The sequence below is a fragment of the Panthera pardus genome, unplaced genomic scaffold (genome assembly GCF_024362965.1).
Source record: "Panthera pardus isolate Hobbes unplaced genomic scaffold, ASM2436296v1 HiC_scaffold_3, whole genome shotgun sequence".
Lineage (NCBI taxonomy): Eukaryota > Metazoa > Chordata > Mammalia > Carnivora > Felidae > Panthera > Panthera pardus.
This window is the reverse complement of record NW_026526876.1, coordinates 190,234-204,041: the sequence shown is the minus strand read 5'-3', so window position 1 is coordinate 204,041 and position 13,808 is coordinate 190,234. Positions and strand designations below refer to the sequence as shown.

The following is a 13,808-nucleotide window of genomic DNA, read 5'->3' as shown; positions in this document are numbered from 1 at the left end:
TCTGTTTATCTGCCTGCCCACAAATCTATCCATCCATCCATCCATCATCCATCCATCCGTCTCTTCATCGACCCACTAATCCATCCACCCAACCCACTGAATCATTTCCTATCCACCTAACCCATCCATCTTTCTGGTTACCACCCATCCATCCGTCCGTCTGTCCATCCGTCCATCCGTCCCATTTATTGATGCTTGTGCTCGACTACCCACCTGTGCATGTATCTGTCACCTCATTAATTGATCCATCCAGTTCCTTATCCGTCTGCTACCTGCTGCCTATCCCCTCATCCTTTTGTTTGGTCAGTGGGCGTTTCCTGGGTGTCCCCTCTGTGCCAGGCCTGCACCATCCTCTCCGGACCTCTGAGGTTGGTCAGAGATGGGGCCTGGGGAAGGGCAACTCACACAACGAAGAAGGTAGCTTCTGGCCACAAGAGGAGAAGCCCGGGGCCAGAGAATCCAAAAGTGCTCCCTGGAAGTGAGGGCCTTTAGCTGATCCCTGACAGATGGGAGGATTTTAAACATTCACTTTAGCTGTGATCTGGGGGTCCGACCACATGGGGGGGAAGGTTGCCACAGAACAAGCCATTAGATGCTTGTTGGTGTGTCCAAACAGGAGTGGCCTGGACCAGAAGGAAGATGTGGGTGAGGAAATGGTGGACAACTTTGAGAATTCAGGAGGGAAAACTACACAGGACCTGGTGAGGCAGTGGATATAGGGGCTGAAGGAGAGAGAGGAGGCCAGGCAATTGGGGAAGTGGTCAGGTTACCAAATGACCCTATGAGGAGGGACAGGAGGAGGGGGATGGTGAGGAGGAGGTAAGGAGGAAGGGGGAGAGGGGGAGGGTCAGGAGGAGGGGGAGGGAAGGAGGGAGAAGGAAGTAAAGAGGAAGAGGATGAGGAGGATGAAGAGGAGGGGGAGGAGGGACAGGAGGAGGGGCAGGAGTGGATGTGGGGGAGGGGAGGATGGGCGAGAAAAGCAAGGAGGAGGGGGAGGAGGGGGGAAGGGCACAGGAGGAGGGAGGAGGTTTGGGAGAAGAGGGGGAGCCATAGTTGACCACATGGTCCTGTGGAGCATCCAGGAGGGGAGGCTCGGGTCTGGGGAGGCAGCAGAGAGCTGGCACCAGAGGAGGCTTGTCAGGGGCAGGGAGCTGCCCCTCAAGGAAGGCTGCCCTGGGGGCATTAGCTCCCTAGCCTGCCCGTTGCGTGAGCAGAGCGCGTGCCTGTGGTCAGAGAGAGCTCTCGGGCAAAAAGACTAGCATTAGCGGTTGGAAATCGAGCAGGTGGGCCCTGCAGTGGTGAGGCCCGGGGGATGGACGGGGCACCAGTCATCTCCAGCATCATACTGGGGTGTCATCACTGTTTCTCTCCTTGGGCCTGGCATGGGCTTGCCACAGAACACCTGCACTGTGTTGACCCTGAATGTTTGCGGGCCATGGTGTGCAGTGGGGGCAACGGCTGTCTGTGCTTTGGCGGAGGGGAAGGGAGTTTGGCCTGGAAAGGTCAAAGGACACTGTCTTCTTCTTCCCCGTTGTGAGAATGGAAATGGTGCCCCCAACCCTCCATCTCCCCTCCATGCAAACTCTTGGCCCCCTCCAAGGTGACCTCGGCCTCCTCCCTGGCCCCTGAGTGTGCCAGCGTGTTCTCCCTCTTGCTCCACGGTTCCACCTCGACCCCCTGCCAGCAGTGCCCCGCCCCCTGCCCGTGCACTCCCAGCCCTGGGTGCGTTTCGCTGCTGAGGTGCTCTGCCTGGCTGGGGTGCACCCTCCAGGCCCGGCCTGCCTCTCACTTCCTGTGTGACTGAGCAGGGGAGCCCCTCTTGGAGCCTACAAATGAGAGATTGGATTCTTCAAACCCTCTTTATTTTTTTTTAACATTTATTCATCTTTTGATAGAGAGCGTGGGTGGAGGAGGGGCAGAGAGAGAGGGTGACACAGAATCCGAAGCAGGGTCCAGGCTCCAAGCCGTCAGCACAGAGCCTGACACGGGGCTCGAACTCACGAACCATGAGATCATGACCTGAGCCAAAGTCGGACGCTCAACCGACTGAGCCACCCAGGCACCCCATTCAAACCCTCTTTCTAAGCCTGATGGATAGTTACTAGATTGAGAAAGATTCTGGGGCTGTGCCAGGACACGTGAGAAATAGTTCTCTGATGGATTAGTGATGTCTGCCATGGGTATGGGGTAGAGGAGGGGGTGCCAGCTGCGTGTAGGCCACACACTGGCTTTCCCTGAACCAAGTGATCTCCAAGGATTTCTTAATTGTAGGCTTTGGTCACGAGGTAATGAGTGCCCCATCCCTGGATGGTCCAAGCAAAGGCTGAGTGGCCATGGGTCAGGGGTGCTGGTGTGGGGCTTACCTCTGCTTTTGGTGCCGAGATTTGGGATTTGTATGTCTTCTCAGCACACGGCGTGACAAAGGCCTTGAGAACTGAGACAGGAATTCAGTGTCATGCCTGGAGTCTGGCCTCAGGGCCTGGTAGGATGGGGTGTTGGCTTCTCTCCTAACCCTGTAGACTGGGAACTTGCTGCTTAAAGGCGGTGTGACCCTGGGCGAGTGATTTAGTCTTTCTGAGCTTCCGTTTCTTCATCTGGAAAATGGGGATAATAGTTGCAACGTTGTGGAGGGATTAAGCGAGATAATTTGAGCTCTTAGAACCCGCCCTGGCTTGTAGTGAGTACTCAGGATGCATTGATCAGTGTGCTCCCACCTCGGAAGGTGCTCTGGCCAGCTGAAAGCCCGAGAGGCAGGACCTTGAGCCCCTCCCACTCTGGGCTCCCTCCACTGGCTGTTGTAGTTAGTGAACGCTTTCTCAATATCTGAGAATGTGGGCCCAGGCCTCGTCCTCTTCCCCTCCCGGATGTCACCGAAACCTGAGGTGCCCAGAGCCTCAGGGGACTGGGCATGGGGTGTCCTGCTGCATCCGGAGGCACCTCCCGGTGACTTTTGGGCCCCACCTTTGGGTCATGTGGCAGCTGCCTCTCTAAAAGCTCCCAGGCCGGGCCCTGTCGCCTTCTGAACACACTGGGGGCCAGGAGTCTTGAGTCTGCAGACGCTGTGCCCGGCGAGGAAGTGGGCTCAAGAGACAACGGGGCTGGGACAGCTTCCCCGTCTCTCAGAGGTGTCTGGGTCTGTGCTGCCCACTGCTCCTTCTCTGCCTGCTGGACTTGCCTCGCTCCCTGCCTGCGGTGTTGAAGTCACCTTGGCTCGCTCAGGTAGCACAGCCCTTGCCTCTCTCCTGCTCCCCTCCGGGCAATGCCTGGGATCCCCACTGGCCAACCTGGGCATCTGCCCACAGCGGTCCCAACTGTTGTCTTTACTGTCTCCTCCAAACCCACGAGTGGCTTTGTGACCCGGGACGAGTCTCAGCCTTAGCTCTTGAATCTGGGAAATGGGGAGCCGGCCTCTTTACTTGCTAAGGCCTCTTCCAGCAAAACAAATGTAATTCCATTTCTGATCTGATCTAGCCACATGCATCCATTGAGCAAGAGCCAAACAGGCCTGCGTATCCTTGGTTGAGGATATTGTCCCACATTTCTTAAATCAAGTCTTTAAAGACCATAGAGCTGCGTAACCTTCTTGCCACACCTGTGTTTGTCTGCGTGGAGTGTCCTTGGGATGTTTGGCAAGTTTGTGGTGCTGGGTTTTCTACTCATGGGTCCTCTTCTGGGTCTTTCTTTGCGGTGCTATATTCACCATGAGCCTGGGAGGGGCTCCCCACGCCCCTAGAATCACACACACACACACACACACACACACACACACACACGTGCATGTACCGGCAGGCATATACACCCAGCAGAGGGGGGCCATGGGAAGCTGAGGACCGGACTGATGCCTGCAGCTCTCTCTCTGATCCTTACTTTCTGGGTGACTTTGCTCATAGTCTCAGTTTCTACCTGAGAAACAGGGGAGCAGGGTGTGAACGTGACCTTGTTGATTTTCTCTGTGTGGTTTTAGGAGGAAAGCCGACAGAAGAGGGGTTCCCCAGCCTGTGTGACACACTGGGTGGGTCCCAAGTGCCCAGCCCGGGCACAGACACCAGGAGTCACTGCAGCAGCCTTCCCTGTCTGGGCGCTGCTGGCCAGGTGCGAGGCTGCCTGGCTGGTGGGAGCAGCGCGCCAGGCTGGGCTCTCCGGCCTTGATTCTTCCGATTCTGTCCCTTGCAGGCCTCGAGCCGCTCAGAGCCCCAGTTGGAGCAGCCATGACCCACTGGACATCCCTCCAGGCCTCCAGGCCACATAAACCTGCCCCCTGCGATCCGGTGGCCTCCCGCCGGCATCTAAGTACCCCGAGCCTGGCCACCTCCGCCTGGAGGGTCCAGGGACCTGGGGCTGAGCCATCTTCTCGGCGCAGTCTCCGGGGTCCCCACAATCACCGGCTCCCTGCCTCCCGGGCTGGGCGGAAGCAGCATCCACCATTACAGCCTCAGGCCTCAGCTCCTCAGACCCATGGTGAGGTGGTCAGCTGGAGTAGCTGTGGGGGGGAGGAGGGAAGTGCGAGAAGAGGCCCCCGTGGAGCCTAGAGTCCCCCATGGCATGAGACCTTGCATTAGACAGAGTGGTTTGAATTTCACCTCTCCTGCCTTGTGGCTGTGTGGCTGTGGAGAAGTCGCTTCACCTCTCTGAATCTCCAGTCGGAGGAGAAGTAACGCTAGTAGCCACCTTCTTGGGTTTCTGAGAGGATGACCTAAGACCATCAAATGCTGATGAGTCTGGCCTGCTTTCTCTGCAGTTTGAGGCAATGAGAAACGAGAGTGTCACACATGTGCCACAGCCCCGGGGATCCAGAAGCACCTGGCAGCTGAGACACACCCTGGGACGGGTTTGCTGCCTGGGTGGTCATGTGAGCTTCTCCCGCACCTGTCTCCCAGGGGTTTGAAGCAGAGGTCAGATGTCACGCTCCCCCGGAGGCTCTGGCTGCCCCTGGTCACACAGACCCGGGCTGAATGCCAGTGTCGCCTCCCCCTGGCTGTGTCACTTCCTGTTTCCCGGTCTCTGGTGGGTGCCCAGCCACCTGCCTCTCTGCTTCTGGCCCGGCTACCGTGGGGGCCTTCTTATCTGGGGCCTCATTGTCTTCTGGGCATTCGAGGGCTCCCAGCCTTGTCTAGCACTGACCTTCTAGCGTGACCAGGGGAGGGGATCAGGGGTGAGTGGGGAGGAATACACCTGACTCCTCAGTGCCTCAGCCAGGCCGGCCGGCCAGGGTTCTCCCCCTCCTTCCAGCCCAGCCCCGCTGAGCCAGGCTGGGGGCCTGAGCACTTGCAGCCCCGATGCTAATGGCCAGATGGCCTCAGTGCCCGCAGGGCCGGGCGGCACCGTGGCCTCCGGCCCGCAGATGCCTCAGCCTGGCACCAACAGGCCAGCCCGGAGCCAACGGGGCACTGGGGGAGGGGCGGCCGCCAGCCTGTGTGTCCGGGGGCTGAATGCGTGCTACCGGCCATGAGAGCAGTGTTTGTCCGGCCACGGGTGCTGTGCAGCGGGGCACGCCCTGAGACTTGTTGGTGTGCGTGAGTGTATGTGTGCGTGTCTGTGGCAAGTCAACCACGTGCTCCCCTGCGTGGGCCCAGGACAGTGATGCTTCTGAGCGCTCCCTGTGTGCTGTCATTTGGAGCTGAGAAAGGCAGGGATAGGGAAGGCCCCCGGGCCGGGGTCAGTCAGGGACCTCCCTGGGCACTGAACTCGTGGACCCCCTCCTAGCTACCGCTGGGGACTCAGAGGGCGTGGAGAAGGGGTGTTGGGAGTGGGTGCCCTGGGGCAGAGCCCGTGAGCATCAGGAGGGTGTCCTCGGGGCCAGGCTGTGTCCCAGACCCTGGGCATGAGACAGCGGCGAACGAAACAGCACACCCCCCGTGTTCCGGTGGCCGGGGATCTCGTAGTGGGAACGGCAGCCGAGCCAACCCCGTGCGTGTCATTGCTGTCATTACCACCATTATCAGGTCACCGGTCGGTGCTTTGGGGTTACAGTGAGGACCTGGGTGAGGTGGTGCGGTCTCCCGAGGGTGCAGGAAGACCTCTGGAGATGCTCCTGTGGCATTGAAGCCAAGGACCGAAGGAGGTGAGGTGTCAGGAGGGTGTCTGGGAGGAAAGTCCAGGACGGGCTTGAGGAACAGCGTGGAGGCGGTGGGCTGTAGCCGAGTGAGCGAGGCGGAGGCGGGAGGTGGGTTCCGAGGGGTCCCGGGCTCCGCTCACGCAGGCCTTGCAAGTGCCAGCAGGGACTCTGGCTTTGAGCGGAGGACGGACAGGCGCCCCCGCCGCGGCTGCCTCTGGACTGGGGTCGGGGCAGGAGCATCGGGGTTGGCGAGGTGGCCGCCATACTGGTCCGGGTGGGTGATGATGGGGACTCGGGCCACGGAGGCGGGAGAAGAGGCAGGATCCCAAATAGATTTTGAAGTCAGAGCCTTTGGGGTGGGACCAAGACGAGTTGAGGATGAATGCAAGGTTTTTGACCGGAGCTGCTGGGAGGACGGAGTGTCACTTTCCCAAGCCGAGAGGGAGGATAAGGAGCCGGCTTAGGAGGGGAAATGGAGAGTCCGGTGATGGGTGAGTTAGGGCGAAAGTGTCCGCCCGCCACGTCCGAGGGCTGGGTGGGGGCGGAAGCTCGGGCCGGAGTGGCCTGCTCCGCCAGCCATGCCGTCTTCTCCATTACAGGAGACGCCCCACCCGGAGCCGGCCTGGGGGCGAGCCAGGGCCCCCCCACCCCCGGGATGACCTCGGCCGGCAGGGCCAACCCCTACAGTATCGTGTCGTCAGAGGAGGACGGGCTGCACCTGGTCACCATGTCGGGCGCCAACGGCTTCGGCAACGGCAAGGTGCACACGCGGCGCAGGTGCCGAAACCGCTTCGTCAAGAAGAACGGCCAGTGCAACATTGAGTTCGCCAACATGGATGAGAAGTCGCAGCGCTACCTGGCCGACATGTTCACCACGTGCGTGGACATCCGCTGGCGCTACATGCTGCTCATCTTCTCGCTGGCCTTCCTCGCCTCCTGGCTGCTGTTCGGTGTCATCTTCTGGGTCATCGCCGTGGCCCACGGCGACCTGGAGCCGGCAGAGGGCCGCGGCCGCACGCCCTGCGTGATGCAGGTCCACGGCTTCATGGCGGCCTTCCTCTTCTCCATCGAGACGCAGACCACCATCGGCTACGGGCTGCGCTGTGTGACGGAGGAGTGCCCCGTGGCCGTCTTCATGGTGGTGGCGCAGTCCATCGTGGGCTGCATCATCGACTCCTTCATGATCGGCGCCATCATGGCCAAGATGGCTCGGCCCAAGAAGCGGGCACAGACGCTGCTGTTCAGTCACAACGCCGTGGTGGCCCTGCGCGACGGCAAGCTCTGCCTCATGTGGCGCGTGGGCAACCTGCGTAAGAGCCACATCGTGGAGGCCCACGTGCGGGCCCAGCTCATCAAGCCGAGGGTCACCGAGGAGGGCGAGTACATCCCGCTGGACCAGATCGACATCGATGTCGGCTTTGACAAGGGCCTCGACCGCATCTTCCTCGTGTCACCCATCACCATCCTGCATGAGATCGACGAGGCCAGCCCGCTGTTTGGCATCAGCCGGCAGGACCTGGAGACAGATGACTTCGAGATCGTGGTCATCCTGGAGGGCATGGTGGAGGCCACGGCCATGACCACGCAGGCCCGCAGCTCCTACCTGGCCAACGAGATCCTGTGGGGCCACCGCTTTGAGCCTGTCCTCTTTGAGGAGAAGAACCAGTACAAGATCGACTACTCCCACTTCCACAAGACCTACGAGGTGCCCTCCACACCCCGCTGCAGCGCCAAGGACCTGGTGGAGAACAAATTCCTGCTTCCCAGTGCCAACTCCTTCTGTTATGAGAACGAGCTGGCCTTTCTGAGCCGTGATGAGGAGGACGAGGCAGACGGAGACCAGGATGGCCGCAGCCCCCAGGCCCGGCATGACTTTGATAGACCCCAGGCCGGTGGCGGCGGCGGCGGCCTCGAGCAGCGGCCCTACAGACGGGAGTCAGAGATCTGAGCCGCCATCGGCCAACGTGCAGCATCCGCCCCGCCAGGGAGAGGCCCGGCGTCCCGCAAGGGCCCCGGGTTTGAGCAGAACGGGCCAGGTGCCCCGGTTGCAGACTCAGTAGCGTTTTAGATGTTTTATGTTTCTTCACAGTGGCCTGGCAAGGTTGGCGGGAGAGTGGGCGGCCAGTGGGCTGCCCCTGGCCTCAGGGGCCAGAGCAGGTGCAGGGACAGGGAGGTGGCCTCTCGGGGTCCAGGCCAGGAGCCGGGGGCTTCTGCCTGAGGCTAGAACTGCAGCCTGCCTGGAAACGGCTCCACAGCCACCCAGCCTCTGTGGGCGAAGGCTGGCAGGCTGCAGTGCGCCTCGCTGGTTTTTAACTTGGGGAGAAACACCAGTTTTGGCTTTCTCAACCTTAGCTTGAGTAAGACTGTTTACAAAAAAAAAATAATAATAATAACAACACGTGATTGAAAACAATTTACTTTGTGGGGGTTATAAGAAAGGACAGTTAGAATCCCACTATCTGCTGAGATGGAAGCAGTCAGATGGAGGCTCCACGAGGTTCCCTGAGGCCGAACAGGCCTCTCCTCTGCGAAGGCGGGCGTGTGCCGGGCGGCGCATCCGCAAGGGCGCGCGCGGTGCTCACCCGTGGTTCTTCATGCTCACGGGCGCATTAGATGACGTTTGCGATAGGAAACCAAGACCATGTGAATGATCGTAATAAAAGCTTTCCGGTAGAGGTGGGGGTAGGGGCTGGGAAAAAACCAGTTTGAGCTTTTTGAGTTTGACTTTTGTACCTTAGAGGTGCGTCTCAGGGCTGGATATGGGATCTGCCTGCCGTGGAGGGTCCGCTCTCCCCCCACCCGCCAGATTTTCCTGTTTTACTTTTCTCTTCTTTTCTGCCCAGTAGCCCCCACCCCTTCCACAGTGAGGGATACTTGGAAAACGTTGGAGGAGATGGCCCCGTGGGAAGGGAGGCCGGGTTCCCAGACTACAAGGAAGCAGATCAGCCCCGTTCCCACGGGACCCCAGTGAGTCGTGCCTTAGAGACCCGGGTGGGCCAGCTCCGGTTGTTTCTGTTCTTATCGGACTCGCCCCTCCTCCCAGCCGCCCCTGACTCCACCGTGAAGTCCCCACCAGCCTGTCTGCAGAGGCTGGGCCGTCCTGGTGCTCTCTGCACACCTGGGGCAGCACGGGCTGTACTCTGCTGCTGAACGGCAGAGGAATCATCTTAGAAAAGGTGTGGCATCGTCAGCAGAGATGACTGGGGGTGGCACATGCAACCAGGCACCCTCGTCAGGAAGGGGTTTGGGGCGCTGGGCTCTGTTGGCCCAGAGCAGGCCCCTGGACCAGGAGCTGCCCAGTGTGGGCTTGCTCTTGGTGGAGGACACAGATGGCACAAGATGGAGCTGGGGCCCTTTCCAGGACAGCTGAGAATGTTGTCCTCCCAAATAACCAGGCCTGGAAGGAAGTCCTTAATTAGAAAGCCCATGTGTGTCTCCCCAGCCTGCCTGTCTAGGCCACTCCAATCCGCATCCCCCAAGACAGCCAGGCACCAAGGACTCTGGCCCAAGTGGGGAAACAGGTAGGGTGCAAGGTCACCCAGTGAGTGGGTGGGTCCTGGGAGGCAGGGAGAGGCCGGGGGCCTGGGCTGGGGGCCCTTGCCTTCTCTCTCCTTCTCCAGCCCCCAGGGAAGCTGGAGACCTGGCCTGCAGTCAGAGGCCATGGAGGGTCTGTGCACGAGCTGTCAGTTCCCACCCACAGACACCCTGGGCCCGTGCCCTCGGGTGTGCCTGACTCCCAGCGTCCTGCCCTAGCCTCAGGCCCCACCCTCATTTCTGGCTGGGATGATTCAGGCCGCGGAGGCAGCTCTTTCCTCTCAGGATCTGCTGGAGGGACCTCAGCTCCTTCTCAGCCCAGGGCCTGGCTTCCAGAGCTGGCTTTCTCCATTTGAGCCCTGGGGTGCGAGGGTGGAGTTGATGTGGGAGGGCTTACCTGCCCACCCCCGCCCAGGTTGTCAGGGACCCAGGGAGGGACGAGGTGGTCCTGGTCACTTGGGGCTGGCATAGGAGCCTGCATTCTGCCGTGCCCAGCAGCTGGAGATCTTTCCCAGGCCGGGTGTGTCCGGCTTCCGCTCCCACCCTCCGGAGCAGGGGCCAGGGACTCTGGGTGCCCCCAGGCCTAGCCACCTCGGCTTGGTGCGCCTCCTCTCAGGCCTGTCCCCCTCCCGGGCCCACACCGGATGGTTCAGCCCCAGACCCTGCGGGAGAGCAGCCCTGATCTGCCTTTCATCTCTTGCCAAAGGCAGATGCTGCGTTTTCAAACTCTTCTGCCCTCTTTTTTTTCCTCCCCTGTATTTATTTATTTATTTATTGCTTGTGCTAAAGACCAAAATAGTCTCCCTCTTTAGTGCACTTGAAACGGGAGGGTGGATGGGAGGAGCCGTGTGTGTGCAGAGCAAGGATTACGTGGTCCCTGGGAGTGTGTGCCGCGTGTGTGTGTGTGCGTGTGCGTGTGCACCCATGTTTGTGCACGTGTGTGTGGCGTGTGGCGAGCACGTCAGTCCTCTGAGTGTGCCACATGCCCTGCGTGGTGTGTGTGCTGAGCACAGGTGAGTGGGGAGCGTTTGTGCCCGTGTGTGTGGTCTGTGTGCCGTGCAGGTGCGCGTACCAATCCAGTCCCTCCCTTGCCTTCCCCGGCACTGAGATCTCCAGGGGGTTTCTTGACAGCCTGAACTAGGAGGTGTGGGGGTTGCAGTTGGCCCAGAATGTGGCCCCTGACGCCCTCCCGCCTGAGACACCGAGCCGCTTGTGTGGGAAAGGGGCCGTGCTGGCAGTGTGCTCAGGAGCGTGAGTGTGTGAGCCCCGAGTGGGGGAACTGACGTGGACAATCATCCCATCTCATCTCTGTTCAAGCGGATGTGTGCAGTCATAGCTTTGCCTGAGTGCCCGGGTGTGCGGATTCACCCAGTCATGGGAGCGTCGTACAGGTGTGTGCGCACGGCGATCTCCATACGTGTGTGAATCCGGGCTGATGGTATCCATGCGGGATGTGTACGCGTGTGTACGCAGATACACGCAGAGACTCGTGTGTGCGTTTACCCGTAGGCGTGGTTGTGGGTGTGCGTTCCATACGTGGGCACTGGTTTAACTGTTAGCCAGGCTGGAAGGCTGGGGACGCACCGCTCAGGACGGATGCCGGCTCCGGACGTGGGCACACAGCTGAACGCAGTAGTCCTGCTGACCCCCTGCCCTGATTGTGTCCGCAGGGGAATGTGTGGAATGTGCGTGCCGGAGGCTCCGAGGCAGTGTCTTCGTGTGTGCGTGAGTACATGGCATCCAAGGATGGCCTATGCGTGTGTGCATTTGTCCCAGTGAACACGTATGCACGTGTGGAGCATTTGCGTGGCAGCTGGGCCAGGCTCTGTGAGCAGGGCTGGCGCCTGCCTGCTGGGGGCAGCGTGTATGGGCACGTGTGAGCATGTGCAGGTCCCAGGGGTGTGTGTACACGAATGTCAGTGGAAATGGTGTGTCTGTGCACGCTCGTGCGTGCTGCTAGGAACATGCTGGCCGCCCCCCCGTGCCCTGCTGGTGCTGTGCCGCCCCGTCCCCGCCTGCTGAGGGTCCCGGTGGGGGCCGGGGGGGGCGGGAGCGGGGGCCTGATGGGAAGGAGGCCCCTGCACAGGGGTGTCTGCCCTGCGTGAGGTCATAGAATGTCAAATCTATTTTAAATGGTGAAACTGGAGAATTTTCATGTTATTTTCAATACATAGCAGTATCTAAAGACATAGGCCACGAGACTAGACCACATTAAATGCATTTTGATCTCTTTGAGTGCCACCGTGTGGAGATATGTGTTTGAAAATCCCTGCCTGGCATTCCGATGCTCCCTCAGCCCCCTGTGTCCTGGGGCGACGGGGCTCCCCAGGGGCCTTGGGGGCGGGGGTGGGTGGGTCACGGTAGGACCTCTGGGAGAGAGGACAGAACACAACCTGCTCGCAGCCCCCAGCGGGCTCTTCCAACTGGCACATAGACCCTCATTCTCCTGTGACCGCACACCCTGTCCCACACGGACCCCCGGGGGCACACCACCCACTCGGACCGGTTGTCACACTTCCCCAGCCACGTGACCTTGGGCCACCGCTTTGTCCTCCCTGGGCCCACACCTCCCCGCTTTGCGTTCCTTCTGCAGAGATTTGAGGAGCGCGTCCACATGCACGCGTGTGCCGACTGCAGGGAAACAGTAGCTCTTTCCTGGGACTCGGGCGCAGAGGAGCCCCAGCTGGACAGCAGCCCTGGTTCTCACCACCGTAGGGGAGAGGAACCCCTACTGCAGCCTGGCGCCGTGAGGTGACAGGGAGGACCTGGAGTGGTGTCCCCCCCTAGGGAGGCTGGGCCGATGCGGGACAGAGGGCAGAGACAAGTGTGGCCAGAAGGGGGAGCAGGAAGGCCAGCAAGGCCCATTCTGGGGAAGGGAGAATTTTATCTGTAGGAGGGCTCAGTCTCTGGGATTTCAGTGGCTTTCTAGCAGAGGGCCCACAGGGAGAGAATTCTTTCCTTTGCCCAAACTAGTTCCGTGGCCGGAGAACTCCTCTGCATCAGTGAAGGACCCCAGGGGACCTTCATTCTGTAGGATTCAGATGATGATTCCAGACCACAAGGTAGGAAGCCTGGGTAGTGGTGACATATGCGCTGATGAAGGACAGGAGGTAGGGAGGTGTTGGGGGCAGGTCATGAAGGCTTCTTGGAGGTTGTTTTTCCCTGGGGTTGAACCTGGAGACAGGGAGAGCTGAGGGTGGTTACGGCTTAATCTGGGGGCAGGGTTGGAGCTCATCCTCTCCTAACCCTGGAGCCCTCCTTGGCACCGCAGTACCTGAATCTAAGCCAGTTGAGGCCAGGGAGCGATGGCCTCCCCCAGCCCCCCGAGTGCTAGTTCCCACAGACGGGTATGGGGCCCCAGTCAGCGCTTGATAAATATTTATTGTTCAAACTTCGTAGCACTGAAGCTCAGGAGCCTTGAGATACCCCCTGTCCTGGCTGTGACCCTCGGGCAGACCCCAGGCCACTCCTTTGCTTGGTGACCTATATTGAATTCCTTTTCTCCTGTGGCCTCGGTCTCCTGGTCTCTAAAGAAGGGGTGTCCATAATTGTTGCTAGCTCTCACACTTGTCGGAAAGAACGAGAAGGAGAAAGAGGACCTTTAATTAGCAGATGCCTTGAACACATGCTGCATATACAAGCCCACGAGGTGGGGCCGGTGCACGTGGAAGGAGCCCGAGGCTCGAGGTTGTAGCAACACCAGGTCTGTGTGTGGCTGAGACCACAGGCTCCCCCTGCACTTACCTGCCTCCCAAGGATGAGATGAGCCCCACTCAGAATCTGCTTTTTAAAAGGTAGAACGGCGTGGGGGGTGGGGTGATGAGTGTTTAATGAGCGCTCACGAACTTGAAGTTTGAGGTCTCTAAGGTGCCGGGTTTACCTGCTTTAGAGGAAATCAGTCCAGGGACATTAAGGGACTTTCAAGGGAGGTTATCTGAGCTGGGATCTGATCCAGGCCTTGGGTCCCCAAGCCCTCCTGTGGCCTTCATTTCACCCAGACGCCACTACCCTCCCAGGCACCGGACCACCCAGGACCTTTCCTCTGTCTACCAGTGGCCGGTGCTGGGGTTAGATTCTCGGCCAGTGGAGGGATGACAGCCCAGCCAGGGGGCCTGCCCTGGACTCCGTTTATCCTTCCAATCATCGGTCTCCTGCAGTGAAGGGCCCCACTGGCTCAGGAAGGACTCACAAATGGGTTTCCCTTCAGTGTGGATGGTCG

General features: G+C 60.0%; 1 protein-coding gene across 4 annotated transcripts in view; it reads left to right on the top strand.

Moving 5' to 3' along the window:
• The window catches only part of KCNJ12 (potassium inwardly rectifying channel subfamily J member 12), a 44,982-nt gene extending 33,158 nt beyond the window's left edge, over positions 1-11,824 (top strand). For 2 of the 4 annotated variants that reach the window (XM_019413217.2, XM_019413218.2), the window contains exons 3-4: positions 4,174-4,458; positions 6,655-11,824. In XM_019413217.2, the coding sequence (XP_019268762.1) occupies positions 4,209-4,458; positions 6,655-8,003 (1,599 nt within the window). In that variant the 5' untranslated portion in view covers positions 4,174-4,208 and the 3' untranslated portion in view covers positions 8,004-11,824. The remainder of the gene's footprint in view (positions 1-4,173; positions 4,459-6,654) is intronic. The other 2 variants (XM_019413221.2, XM_019413219.2) reach the window with 1 other exon arrangement.
• The last annotated feature ends 1,984 nt before the right edge of the window (positions 11,825-13,808 follow it).